At 37.7% G+C, this 15635-nt stretch overlaps 1 protein-coding gene across 2 annotated transcripts in view; it reads right to left on the minus strand.

Annotated features, from left to right (window-relative positions):
* The window catches only part of LOC121295201 (connector enhancer of kinase suppressor of ras 2-like), a 100590-nt gene extending 90043 nt beyond the window's left edge, over positions 1-10547 (minus strand). For both annotated transcript variants that reach the window (XM_041219617.1, XM_041219616.1), the window contains exon 1: positions 10264-10547. In XM_041219617.1, the coding sequence (XP_041075551.1) occupies positions 10264-10327 (64 nt within the window). In that variant the 5' untranslated portion in view covers positions 10328-10547. The remainder of the gene's footprint in view (positions 1-10263) is intronic.
* Between the last annotated feature and the right edge of the window lie 5088 nt (positions 10548-15635).

Raw genomic sequence — 15635 nt, forward strand, 5'->3', positions numbered from 1 at the left:
TCAGACAGCTGCTGTTTTTTTTGACTAGCTGGCTCAGGTGCTGCTTGCCTCTGTCATACAGCTCACTCCACCTGAATGCTTCTTCGCTTCCCATCAGCCTTTCTCTTCAACTGTTGAATTGTGTGGACGTCAGTGAAGGAGACCACTGAAGCTTACCCCAGGGATGAAGGCTTGCAGCTCCCTTTAAGCTCTGGCTATTCAACACCTCACACCGGATGCAACATAAAGAGTGCACCAACAATGAACTCATTAAAGAGCGGGCTTTTTAAAAGAATCCCATTTATATGCATTAAACCTTTCTAAGAAACTGACAGCAGTCTAGAGCAGTTTCACGAATATAAGGCATTAAATGTCAGAGGCTTTTTTTCCTGTCTCTGGTTTGGTTACTTTAATGTGTGCGTTGAAGGGGTACTGAAAACCTGCACAAGTAACTATTGAGAGTAAACAGCTCTGAGAATCAGGGCATGTCAGCCATAACTCACAAAAATATTTAAAGACTGTTTTTAAAGTCTATTTCGATTAAACACATGCAAGAGGTTATTAACAAACAACCTGAAAAACAGCCAATCAGAAAAAAGATGCAAAGAGTCAGTGAGTTGATTCCTGTACAGTAGAATTCTGCTCTACTTCATGCAAATAGTAAATATATTGTACATATACACTGTGTATGACAAATTATAATGATAGTGATACTGATAGTGACTGTGACAATTCAACTGGAGCCAATGCTGTACACCAGGGACATTCAAAGCCAGTAACCCTGATAAACAAAGCCCCTGCTTCACCCTCCATCCTCAGAAAAAGAAACAATCTGATTGAGACAGTCTGTCAGGCCACACTGCAAATAAACAACACCCACTGTGTGTGTGTGTGTGTGTGTGTGTGTGTGCGTGCGTGTGTGTGTGTAGAGAATGTGTATGTGTGCACCAGAATCCACTACTCCTAAAAATGGCAAGTAACCAGACAAGAATTTGCTTCTCAAGAGACACAGGGTGATAAATTCTGATAGATGTTTCCTACTGTCAGAAATTGCTGCAATTATGATCAATGTAAGACATTATCACTTTAAATTATTTTATTACTCTAACCCAAGACTCAATTCTAAAACAAATCACAAAGTTGCTTCAATTATCATTATGAGAAACATCAACCAGTCCCTTCATTACTGTCAGACACATTGACGTCAGCAGCTCCTGCATATACACTGTAGACTGAAACAATGTCTGAGCAAGGACTTCTTCACAGTACGTTATATCAATGTATGAACGGGTGACAAAAAATGATTGAAGGGGAAACAAACTCGCTGTAAGTAAGTTTTCTAATATGGTATAACCAGAATAAGTCAAAATGAGCTGTAGGTCATTTATGTTAAGCCCCATCTTATTTTATTATACACTTTTTCATATTATAGGACATGTGCCCCAAATCAAGCTTCATTATTCATGTGTATTGCAGGTACCAATTAAATAAACAGAGGATAGTCCACAAACATTTATGCAGTACAGTGTTTAATTATATGAGTGAACGTGGACGGATTTAATTTACCTTATAAATGTATTTATTTTTATTGACTTTGTTTCAAATTATTTTTAGCTATTCATTTTCGCATCTAAGAAAAATAACTACAAATAGAATGTTAGACAACGTTTCAACAAGATATCAATTTATTTCTTAAAGAAGAAGCTTTGCTACAAAGCAGCTGGTGATAAAGTGAAAAATAAGGTAGAAAAGTCAAGGGAGAAGACTTGGACAGTATGTGTGGTGAATTTTAACATGACTATCAGGTTCTCTAATATTTCCTTTCCTTTTTTAATTTTACTTAAACAACAAAAACAACTGGGGTGATCCCTGAAATCAGGGAATTAGACACCAGGGAACAGCCTTCAACTAAATGTGTAATTATTCAATACAAGATCAATGCTACACAGCTAATCAGTTACCAGCTGTACTGCATTTCATTTCTCTAAGACTTGCAGCTACTATATGTACAGCAATACTATACTCAGCATATTATCAAGTATGTATTTACTGCCCCAAGGGTTAAAAATTGACGAATTAGTGATCAAAGGTGTGATTTCAAAGGGTACTATTGACTGCAACTGTGGCTTTTGTGAGAAATCACCATTGTTGGTCATGTGAGCCTGTATTAGCCAATTGAGTTGCAATCTTTTTAATAAATGCAAATACAGAGTAGTTCAAAAGTCAAATAAAATGTTTGGATATCCATGAATAGGGATGTGCTGTAGAGTAATACAATATATCATGGGCAAAAGAACCTGGGTGCTGTTGGCCAGTTCTAGTGGATTTGCTTTACTCTGCTGTGGGTAATTCCTTTGTGGAAACACATGTTGGTCACATTGAACACATTGAAGCTTTTGCATATTATACACTGTAAAAAGCACCCCTATCCTAGTATTCCCCATGGTCTACTATTGCTTCCTGCTCAATGGCACTCTGGGGTTTTGCACTAGCCTTGTCTAATTCTGGAGTTTGAATATAGCTTTTACACATGAATTATGATTGACAGTCCTCCTAACGATGCCAATTGTCTGCTTGGGAGAGACCCAACTGGACAAGACCAGCTCAAGTAGAGAGCCAAAGACTCTGATGGGCTGAACTGCCCCCTCAGCCATAGAACAGGCCTGATCACAGGAGCAATGCCACTGCTATCCTCGCTCAGTGGATAAATACAGCCTGTCATAAGCACAAGCTCTCAGCCAAGTACTGTACATCCTTACTTGGAGCCAGCGAAGATCGATTGTCCAATTCTTGCTGATGCTACTGTGTCTTAGCTATAAAAGAAGCCTGAACTTTAAAACACAATAGAAATACACATTGATAAAAGAGGAGAAAGATAGTGAATCCTCGACGTCACAATGGGATTTCTGTAAGAGCCTTCCAGACTCCAAAAAGCTGCGTCAGTGGGATATTTCCTTTTCCCAGGTCACATGGCTGGGTATTGGCCTGATGCCAGTCATCCTAAACTTAAATGTCTCCTTTCCAAAAAGCAAGAATAAACAGGGATTCAATACATAACAATAATAATTAAAAAGGTTCTTCAATGTACTAGCATATCAGTTTAGAGTTAAATGATGGAAGTTTTCTCAGTGGATAAAATCCCAGTGGAAGTTGAGGATGTTATACAGCAATAGAAGCACTCTGTAAATATAGCTATATGTTATATTTTGGTGTTCTGGCAGGTCTGTGTTGCTTCTGATCTGAGTCTGACTTCAGCTGAATCAGTCATTCTGCTCAGCGACAGGTTGCAGTTGCTATGGACCCTTTAGTGTGGGTTTGTGTGTTGTTTTATTGCAGGAAAACAGGATTTGGAATACCAAAGAAAGTGAATGGCAGAGAGATTCCACTTGTCATAGAATGTAGTACATGACAGGATGTTCTAGAACCCGTTAGTGCTTTTGTCACAATTTATTTATGGATTAGTGGGAGGGGGGTTGCCACCCGCGAAGGGGAGAGTGGGATGGGGAGGAGGGTTTGGGGTGAAAATGTCATTGTTGTTGTCTGTTGACTGTTTTATTGTTTTGTTCATTTCTTAATAAAAAACTTATCACATATATATATATATATATATATATATATATATATATATATATATATATATATATATATATATATATATGATTTATTTAACCAAGAGAAAAAATAAGATACTAAGGTGTGCCAAGTTTATGGTATTTCACATTGAGAAAGCACACTTAAGTGAGCATTAACACTCAAATAGTTTCTAAATAATTTCTAAATACTGTGGTGACCCTGGCATAACCTCTTGTAATAAATGCCCAAGCAAAGTTAAATCAAATTTAGCAGAGCGATTCAAAATATTAGTTCGGCCAATCACAGATCCCAGGCTCAAGCAGGCTTAACCTTCTGGTACCCTCAAGAACATGTGCCAAGGAGAACCCCTTTGTAAATCTAGCGACGTGAATCACTATTCATTATAAAACACAAGGCTCAGTACTGTTGGTTCATCCTCCATCTGTTTCTTACAATATACTTATTTTACATTTCCATGCAAAGCTGATACACAGACTAATGACTTTTTAATTCTTGCTTAATAAAGTGTTACAAAAATAAAAACCACACACACAATAACCAAACTCATTTAATCTGATTAGCAAGACCCTTTATACTGGGGCTTCCCCACCCTGGTCCTGGTCGACCCCCGGTGTCTGATTTTCATTCCAACTGAGCTCTCAATTACTTACCTAAACCCTTAACTGAACTAATAATGTGCTTAATTAGATCTTTTTAATTGTTTTCAGCCCTTAAACTGTTGCAGATTTGAGGTTAGCTATAACATTTTAGAAGTAACTTGAACTCTGCAACTTTTTAGGAGCTGAGAACAATTAAAAAGGTCTAATTAAGCAAATTGTGAGTTTAATTAAGGGCTTAGTTAAGTAACTGAGAGCTCAGTTGGAATGAAAACCAAAAGAAACAGGGTGTCCCCAGGACCAGGGTTGGGAAGCCCTGCTTTATATGGTTCACACCAATCCCCCGAAACACACTGAACACCAGGCACAACCCACAATTAACAATTTAGCTGCTTCATTGTCAGCACTAAACACCCTGTCTCCCGTTCCATGTATTTGCCTAATAGACCTACATATTGTGTAATTGCATGTGAGTGGGAATTCTCTATTGTCTGCCACACTGACATGTGTTGCTAGCCCAGTTGCTAAGCACAGAAGAGTGCATTCCAAGTAATAAAATCGGAATAGGGTTAACAGGGGATTTTTTTTAATACTCATCTCAAATACTAGAAGGCATGCGCAACTGACACAAGCCAATACTTTTTGGAAGGTTGTATTTTCACACCAGGGATCTGCCTGGGAACCCCTTTGATGCCTTTATGGGCAGATATGAGATGCTGGAAGTATGGGTTAGTACTGTGTAAGCTTGCGCTTCAAGGTCCCTTGTCTCTGAGGTGAAGAATGTTTGTAGCATCAGTGTAACAATCTGTACACCTGGCCCTGCTCTGTCACCGTGGTGACGCCAGCATCACAGGCAGTTTTACGGTGTGCGTGTGAGTGTGTGAATCACCCTAATGCTCATATCGTTCTTTTTTTAAATCGGTTGTTTTGTCTATAAGAGCTTAGCTTTTAGGCTCAACAGTGGCTCAGGGACAAAAATCCAAATAAGAACATTTCCAAGGCACAGAATCGCATCGCATGAGGAAACTTCAAATTCAAACGCAAATTCACCATGTTAAACTAAACTAAATTAAAAAATCTTAAGAAAAAGGGCTAATCATAAACATTCAAAGATACATTCCCAATTGCAGAAACATCCATTACAATCTTGGCCACTGGTGGCGCTGTGTGCAGTGTTAATATTTTTTGGTTTTAATGGCCTAATCTAATACCAGTCATAATGCTTTATCTTGTTTTTGTAATAGTACACGATTCCCCACCCAACAAAATGGTTGGTTCTATAAGCAAAATTTTGTACTACATTGAACACAATGACTACATTGCGCACTACAATATTCAACAGCTGTGTGACTCAGCTTGCAGGGACTGTCTTCATGCAGCAAGGGAATTCTTTGAGCAATATATTTAAACAGTTTTAATTATGAGGAACATAAAGGAACATAAAGAACGAGGAACATAACATTTCTGGCAGGAGTTTGATTTCAAATGGCGAAAGACACAATTCATTTCTATTTTCTCCAGATCACTGGGCTGCGAAAACACAAAACTAGAGAAAGAACCAAATTGTTATTTTAACAAATGCATTCATCTTGCTTAAATTCAATGTGTACCATATTCTGTTTCAGTCATCACATCCTGGTGACTTTTTAAAAAGTAAAATGTATAGGGGCACCCGAGTGGCACATCCAGTAAAGGCGCTCAGATTGCAAGACGCACCCTATAGCCTGGAAATCGCAGGTTGGAATCCAGGCTATGTCATTGCCGACCGTGACCAGGGGTTCCTAGGGGGCGACAAACAATTGGCCGAGTGCTGCCCAGGTAGGGAGGGCTAGTTCGGCAGGACAATCCACGGTTCACCGCACACCGGCGACCCCTGTGGCTGATAGGGGACCTGCGGGTCTGCAGTGGAGCCACTCAGATCTGTGTTGTCCTTCAGAACTATAGGTCAGGTGGTGCGAAAAATGACGTATAGGCAGGAACATGTTTCGGAGGACATGTCACCAGGGGGTTGCAACGGTGAACCGGGACAAAAAGAAAACTGGGATAAAAACCATTGGCAACGAAAAAAAAGGAAAATGTATAAAGCTCCCTCCACAGAGCTCTCCGAATAGTGTCTAACCTTCAAGCACATCTGATACACCAGAGAGTGACCATTAACTTGTTTCCCTGAAAAGCAATGGCCAAGTTGAGTAAGAAATGCTGCAGTGCTAAGTGGCATGTTTATTGATGTATTTCTACAAGAGGCAGAGTGTTGCATGATTATTGGTTATACTCTGGTGTCCCTGATGTACTTGGAGGTTAAACATGTATTTAAGAGCAGATAATATAATCTAAACAATAAGAGCACATAAGATAAGATATAGGGTAAGATAACACTGATTTCTCACTGCCATACTAAATCGCTGTTTAAAGTCTTGATATCAGAACTGTCAAAGAGGTGGGGTTCCAATGATAAAACTGCAACAGGTATTGTAGAAGTCGGGGCTTATAGTGGTACATGAATGAAATGATTATAGCACAGTGGCAGAAAACGAAAAGGGCAATCTTCCCCATCTTTAGTAGCCTATTATACCTACAGTTGCTGTAACATCAGAATGAATTATAGGGGAAACTGTTCCCCAGACAGTGGACAGATAGGAATAAACATCTATCATTCTGATTGTGGTCATTTCTCCTAAGATGATTCAAGTTATTAGCTAACCCTTCACTGAATGGATAGGCTGTGGACAGTTGTGATAAGAACTTGAATATAAAAATAGATACTGCAACTGCTTTCTGCTTGCCTGATGGAAGTTCAAAAACGACTATTAACCTACAGTGTCTTTGTTTTTAATTTAGAAATATAACACTAAATGCCATGTGTGCCTTTTGGTATTATATTCTGAATTTGTATACAATTAGGCAGACTGCATTAGAAACTATTCTACTGCTTTATATTTCAGAGAAACCTAAGGCATCCTTGTAGTCTGTAGACCTCCGAACTGTAGTTAGCAATGACCCTAATGTGAGGCTACATCTTCTCACAGGCTGTTAAGTACTGTAATTGAATTTGATATAATTACCTTCTGGTGTGTGGGGAAACTGTGGTGCACTGGAGTGTGGAATATGCATTGAATAACAAAGAAGCAACTCATACTTTAGTTATAAAGTAAGCACAATCTCCCTATACCTGTGATGTAGGGGTGACTGGTGACTTTTTTTCTGGAATCAAGAAAAGATAATGGACAACCAAATATTCTCTTATCAGCAATAAAAGGGTGTCTACAGATGAGAAAATAAAAACAGTAGCCTATTGGAGCACAAAAAAGGAAGAACACATTTAAAATGTGATTTGCAGACATTTAAGCCTGACACCTGATCATTTTGCACAATAAACCTCAAACACCAGTGTCTGCTGGGCAAGTGGGTTTGCTAGGCCTACATCTGCTTAGTTGTGTGTCCTTTTTCCTTTTTCTTTTATCCCAATCATGCATTTAAAAAAGTCAGCTGTATGTTCCTCAGATGAGGTGTAGAATTTCCCTCCTCCCACATCTTGTGCTGGTACAGTAGGCTATAGCTGTATATTATTAGAGCAACAGTTTTTGAGATATTCTAGAGGTCTCTTCGCATACATAAAAGGGTAAATCCCCGAATGTGGGAGGTAGAAACAATAACAAATGACTCATGGAGGTTATTATATACACGCATTACTGTCCAATTACCATATAGAGTCCTAGAGAGTCTATTTGCAGGATTCCTTCCAAATCTATCCCCAGTATTGTCGTGTACTGTCTTTCTGCAGCTCGTGTTAAAATAAGCACTTCAGGTCGGAACACGAATCACACATGAACATACATGAAATATTTACCTATCTATATGTATCTATCTATGCATACCCACCGCCGTCTCTAATTGAGGCTTTAACCCGTTACTGAGCTTATCTGAAAAGTAAACTGCATTCACAGCATCACGCATTTTTTATGAGAATCTTTGCGTATGGATGAAGATAGTTGTAATGTTCTTATCTGAATACTGAAACCATATTTCTTAATCCTTTCGTTTGGACTTACATGAGTGTCTGCGTCGTTGTGGATACGTGAATCTTGTTTGTTTGTTTGTTTGTTTGTTTGTTTTTATTGCAATTTTACCAGCTTCAGTACATTACAAAACGGCTACAGTTCTGATAAAATGAATACTGGTCATTTATATCATTGTAAGTGTTCGTTTATTTTGTCAATACATACATTAAATTCACTTTTTTTGCATAATTTTATTCTGAGCAAAAAAAAAGAAATTATAAGAATGTCACATACATCACCCCAGTATTAGTCATAAAACAGATCGATAAGTCAGCCATCCCACACTCGTGTAAATACATTCAAACAACTATTTGTTATCCAGCTTTCGTTGCATTAACTAACTCATTTGCAACTCATTTATTACCATGTTGACAGATCAATCCTAAAATGCAGTTAGATTTTTAGTATTTAGTATTTAAATAAAAAATCAAACACAGCAGATTAAAAAATCGCTCCTATACTAACATGAAGCAGGACCCTATGGATGAGTATTGCCTTATATATTGTTATGGAATTGTTTCCTAGTAGACTCTACGTGGGAATCCTCTGTGTGAAATGTCTACTGAAGTATCTAGTCTTAGATTATTTATTTATTTATGTATTTATTGCTCTCAGGTTTTAGTATTGGCGTGATTCCCATTTCAATACATATTTCCGTTAAAACCGCTGACCGTGGCTGTCGTCGTACAGATCCACAGACACAGTCTGTATACAATCTGAAATGTACCGTTCTATTTTCACAGGTTATATCTTGGCTTGCTCTGCATAGAGTAATTAGCATCTCCACATGCCCAGTCTGATAGCGAAGTGACACGTCAAACTGCCAACGTCCACAAGCTCATTAAATCAATCCAACTTAAGATGGGTCAGGTGAGCGGGATATACTGGAGGCATGTCCACCTACAAAATGCCACAGTCGCCGATTTTCCCCTAAGGTAAAGTATATTACATCTATTAAAAAGGTGCAAACAAATCAATATTTATTCCCATGTTATATAGCATCTATATATGTTTTTTTTTTCTTTCGAGGCACCCCGATTTGAGGACATCGTCGAAATAATATAACCAACTCAAGCTATAATTGAAATCACTCACAAAATTAATTAATGGTCATTTGTTTGAAATAGAAACAAGTTAAATCCGGGCCCCTCCACCAGAAGTGGATCTAGGGAACTTTTGGAACTATATATATATTATATATATATATATATATATATATAATATATATATATCTATATATATATCAAAAAGTTTTACTGTATGACACTTTTAATAACTCTTTAGACTTTAAAGTTAAGTACGCACTCTTATTTTTGTGAGAATCGTGCTATTCCTGTGTATAGCATTATTCATAACAACACGACTCCTACCATCTTAACGCTAAACGCAGCTAATGAAGGCGCTAACATATTCCAAAGTGCTAATTCCCTTACTTGAACACTAGGCCTAGGCTACGGTAATTAATGCAAATTGGGTTTGTGGTTCCCTCCAATGAAACCTATAATAAGAAAATTAGGCTGATCCGTACCGTTTCCATATAAAGCAAGTCTGCACTGTCCATGGTGCTGCTAGGTTTATCAAGCTAGGTTTGCAACAGGGGAGTAAGTGAAAACAAAAATACTCAGCAAAATAATCGGATGAACCGAATCAGATCAAAGAAGAGAGAAGGAAGGAATGTACACAAGCCTTAGAGCCCCGTAGCAGTTTCTTCGTTCTTGATATTATGATAAGCAAATCTAATGCTATGATTTTCGCCACTTATTCATACATGCAAGCCGCTGCATCCCCTCACCTGATCTGTGAAAGAAAAGGGGTCCTATTGAACAACCAAAATCACGATCCGCACGCGATGCGATTAGATCATACTAAGAAATCACAAACCCAATTTGCATTTGATCATTAATACCACATATAACGTTTAAAAAAAAAAAAAAAAAAAAAAAAACTTAAACAGCGGATTAAATCCAAAACCTCGTTTCATCCGACATGCATCGGACGGATAGCTGCATCATTATATACGCAGAAAAGTAACATACCTTTCATCCAGTCCAGTACTTGCTTGGGTGTCCATTTGCTAATAGGTTCCATTACTAAAGCCATAGCCGAAGTCACTTTCTTTTACTCACGCCAAATGAACAATGCTTTGATTACTCAGTAATACAAAATATAAATGTATTTTTTATAAATAACAGATATAGATAGTCTTTCAAAGCATGGCTGTAAGCAGGCACAGGGGAGGGTATGATGGTGCAATCCACACACACACACACACACACACACACACATACAGCTGAGCTGCCGTGGCTGATGTCCCCTCCTGCCTACCTCCCGCACTGTGATACTCTAATATAGCCGAGGCTGTGTGTGCTGCGCGCGTGTAGCACCTCCCTATTGCACTCTGCAGCAGCAACCCCGAGCCACGCTGAACCAGGAAATGGTGCAGTGGATGGGTGAAGAAGGCACGGCGCACGAGTCCTTTAGTAACAGAGCATTCCACGAGAAGCACCTCTGTGCAGAACGTGTAACGTAGTGGACCGCGCAGGACTCCTCCAGAAATCAGTTCATTAAGAAATAACCCCTTCTTTTTGGATGAACGTAACATTTGCTCTAAAAAACAAAAAAACAAAAACTGAAGTAGAATAATTAACTCAAGCCTCATGGAAACGTGGGAAGTTTCAGAAACGTTAGCATTATTTGTCTGACTCTCCCCTCCACCTTACACTCAAACACAACTCAAGCGACAATCTACAAAATAAGGCTGCAATATCATTGCGGTTTTCTAACGAGTTGTGTAAGGAGCATATATTTGTTATAGCACTCACAGAAACCACAGATTTAAGGACTGTATTCCCCATAGGTAAAGTGTGTGTAGAAATGCCCTATAGTGATCATAATATGACATTAAAAAGTACATTTACAATCCAAAGTAAGAAAAAAAAATTGCACAGATATGTCTTTGATCGCTGTACACCTACAAGGGTAACATTTGTTATTAAAAGGGGCGTTCTTTTATGCATCCTTTCCCTATTCATATTAAGTCTTATTATTACGATACTCTGAGTCTATTAACCAAGACTTTAAATGTATTTTTACTTTTTACGTTTGAATTTTCTTACCGTTTACATTAATACAGGCATACATATTAAAACAAAAGAATAAATCAATACGCTTAAGAGACCTAATCACTTTTTGTGTTCTAGAACAGTTTAGTCCAACAGTGTAGCTACAATCAGAGGGTGATTAGCTACCAGGAGTTTATACGTTCCAAATAGGTATACATTTGAAGAAATTAGCATTTCCTGAATTATATTAAAAGTGACATATGCTATCCGCATATGTATAAACAGTGTCTTGCAAAAGAAGACTTCAAGTTTATGCCTGCAAAGCTGACTCTTGACGAATGTTCTTTTCAAATGATGTCAGATCTGCTGGCACTGTGACGGTAGGGTCATCTGTTGAAAGTTGGTCAAAAGTGGCTGTGAGTGGGGAGAAAAATGATAGCAGTCGCTATTATTAGTACAGCTATGGACCAAACGTTTTGCATCACCCTATAGAATTAACCAAGTTTGCTCCATAAAGTCGAATTAAACCTGCTGTATAACGTTTCATTAACATATTTAATTAAATACCGCTTTGTAGTTTTCCATATACTTAACGAAAAATAAAAAAGTGACCATTCGAAATATAACATGAAATACTGTACTGCTATTAAGGCTTCCAGTAGATATCGTTTTGTAGTTTCTTTGATAGATAAAATGTCTAAATTGTGTTAATTAAAATAAAATAGGTCTCAATCCTAAAATTCTTGGTGATGCACAACGTTTGTCCACAGCTGTACCGTTAATAAATAGGGTTACTATAAAACAATGTATAGTTATTGGCAATGGAAGTATAGAGCAGGTTCATGACACAGCATTGTTTTCTGCCCCATGTATTTTTAGAGGCACATTCATTCTCCTCGGGTTACAAACTTCCAGTTCTGAAACATTTTTGCATGGTACAAACATTATTGCAGGGAACAGATGTCTTTGTTTGATTTTAATTCTGATTATTTATAAAGAATACGTTAACAGGCAGAAAACACTGTCAAAGAACTAATTAGGGAACAGCCTGTATAAATACAGCGTGATCCTGGCGGACATCCTCACCTCAGCGCCCCCTGCTGGGAGAATGTGGACTGGAGGCCCCGGCAGACACTATTAAAGTAAATGAGTCAGGCAACAACTACTGCCAGATGTGCAACTTGAAGCCTAATGGCTTTCAGTCTAAATATATACAAATCTAGAAGAAAAAAAAAGATGATTTTAATGCAGATCATTTTCATGTAAGTCGATTTGTGTATCATTCTTCTTTGTTTATATAGCACATCAAAATATGTTTTCTGTAATGTTGAAATAATAATAATAATAATAATAATAATAATAATAATAATAATAATAATAATAATGTTTAAAACGCTAGGATGTTCAAAAGTTGTGTAATCCAAAATGTTTTCTACTTTTTTTTAAGTTTTAATGTTTAAACTAAATACAGTTATTTAAATGAATATACTTCACTTCTGATTTTTAAAATTGCATGCACATATTTACTGTAAATATGTTTGTTTGTTTGCATGTATAAATACCTTTGTTGTTACATATACCATGGAAAAATTACAGCATAGCAAAGTGTGATATAGCAAAGCATGGTAAGCATAGTAAACTGCAACATCACAAATGATATCAGTACTGTGTATACACTGTCACTCACACCTGGTATTGTCACCCTATAGCTTAGATAGACAACCAAAGATTTAGCTCATAATGTTACTTAAATACCAAATTAAATCTTTACCTTTCAATGACAATTAGTCCAAAACATTAAATGACAAGTGTTGCTCATAAGCTCGAGCTACCATTTTGTAGCTTATGTATTACATTTTATTGTTGTTTTCAAGTATTTTTATTTGGCGTCATCCTGAGTGGTTCTTATGACAGAAACATTGTGTTTTTATATATTTTATTTATATATTCTATGTTAGGTACGTTGACTCTGGAGTTCAGAAGCTGATCTTGAGTTCTAGTTGCCTGCCATAGACATATGTAACAGACTACATCAGCCACAGTGATAAGCCAAGAGAAGCGGCTTAAGTTCTTTTAGAAACTGTAATAAACACAAAAAGGTCTGTAAACGTGCAGAAAGTATGACCTTTTAATGTTTCAGTTTCTAAAAGATTTGTCATATACGCTTACAGTATATATTACAGGATTAGAGGATTGTGCATACTTTACAGTTTTATACCTGGACAATACAATATCTTTATACCGCATGTTCTATAGTAATAAGACTAGGACTTATAGCTTTACTATTGGGAGTCCCAATCCTACGAGTTTACTATTGTAATCTTAATATTCTAGCATCCTAGATGCAATCAATAGACTGAACTGAAACAAATCCTTTTGCAGTTGTGTTTATCGTATTATAACCCTAAGCCTGAAATTCCCTTTGCCAGGGATGGTAATCTCATTTTTGCTTGGCAACAATCTGCTGGCAACAGAAAGCGTTTCAGTGCCAAACAGCATCAGACTCTGCTCAGTTTGAAGCCCAGGCCTTACTAACCACCAGTAAGAGTCGTTATCTTGTCAGGTATTTCCACAATAAGACATTTTTGTATCTTTCATTAAATCCATAGTAACAGGTAGTTGGAACCGCATTATTTTTTTTAATTGAATGTTATACTCTTTGCAGGTGACTTTAGTAGACATGCCAAATATCTAGTGCTGAAAAAGTAATAAATGATGATTAAGGACATACATTACGGTATCAAATATTAAATATATGCAAATTCAGAGGGTATAAAGAAGTGCGTTAACCATGTTAATGATGAAAACATGAATTCTAAAAAGAAAAGAGAAAAAGTTCGTATAAATTGTTCTGTAGCTGCTATAAAATATAAACACTAAACTAAAAAGCTACCTCTCCACAGAAAAAAAGCCTAGAAGTTTTGGGGATTGTTGTTGTTGTTGTTGTATTTTTTATGTATTATCTATATTACCACTGGTGTTCCATTAAAGACATAACAAGCTAAAATCCAACTGCACTTGCAGTATACGATCATAGAGAGCATGCCAACATTTCTGCAAGGAATTCAGTGCTAAGATTTAGCAGCTGTCTTCTCACTGCCATGCAATTACTTGATCAGTAGGTAACATGCGTTTGTTGTTATGACTATCACATAGATCTTGACAGTTAACCAGTAACAGTTGTCTCAAACATGAATGATTTGAGCCATTGTAGACACTTGGTTTCCATTTCATCTGGGCTGACACATGAGCATACTGTGCAGACTATCACAGGTATGTCCTGATGCCTCTTTTTTTTTACAAGGGGAAAAAACGAGGTTCAAAAGTTTATTTGGGCAATAATCTTATGAGCTAAACAAACCTGTAACATTTATAAACTAGAGTGTCCCTGTTGCATGTAAGTGTCAGTGATGATAGGCAAGACAACAGATCTGGCATGATAGAGGGCTGCATGTGTTCGGTTGGCAGGTGCTTATGCATCTATGACTTTACAAAATACAGAATTTCAGTCAACTCTTGAGATTTACTACATTAAGCTGAGGGAACACAAAGCCACTTTTTCAGGAACAGTGGCTTGAAACCTCGTTGCAGTAGACCGGGAGACCTATTTTCAGGCAACTTTGTGTAGCCTCAGCTTTAGAGATTGGAGATAAATGAGGATGAGGTTAGCTAGTGTCCCTTACTGTAAAGAGAAGAAGGTTTAAATGTACTTGGCTTTAACAATTTGAACTCCTGGACTTGTGCACATGGGATCAGCGCATCAGCTAACTCTCTTAACTGTCCACCATCAGAGCCTGGAGGCAGCCTCTGCGGAGAGCGTCACTCTATGGCTGAACGCCTGCAGGAATGGATTTTGGATCACCATCACACACTGGGAACCTTCCGCTTCCACATAACTGCTCGCTTGCATCCATAAAGCTATTCAGACTTTTTTATTATCATATTAAGTTATTAATGATTCTGCAGAGATGAGCAGTCTTTGTCGTCTGTCAAATTAATATTTATTTTTTTTCAGCATCCCTGGCCATCGTCCCAGGATCACAGCCTAGACAAGGGTAACCCTTTTTAATAAAGTTTTTGAAGTCCTGGTTTAAAAGATCATTATTATTTAATAGTTCTGGGGGCGTTAGGTGACACATACACCAAGCTTTTGTTCCTTTCCCCTCTGGAGGCCTTGGTTTGAACCCGGGTAAACTCACAAGGCAAATTAATTTTGTGGTTTCACTTCATCCCATATAGACATTAAACCACCGAGCAATTCAACAGCAGTCTCTGCTTGAGAGAGGCCCAGGACTGCATGGCAGTTGGGGGGCCTTCAGGACAGGATTGAGGTGCACTCGCTTGTT

This window comes from Polyodon spathula, chromosome 20 (assembly GCF_017654505.1).
Source record: "Polyodon spathula isolate WHYD16114869_AA chromosome 20, ASM1765450v1, whole genome shotgun sequence".
NCBI lineage: Eukaryota > Metazoa > Chordata > Actinopteri > Acipenseriformes > Polyodontidae > Polyodon > Polyodon spathula.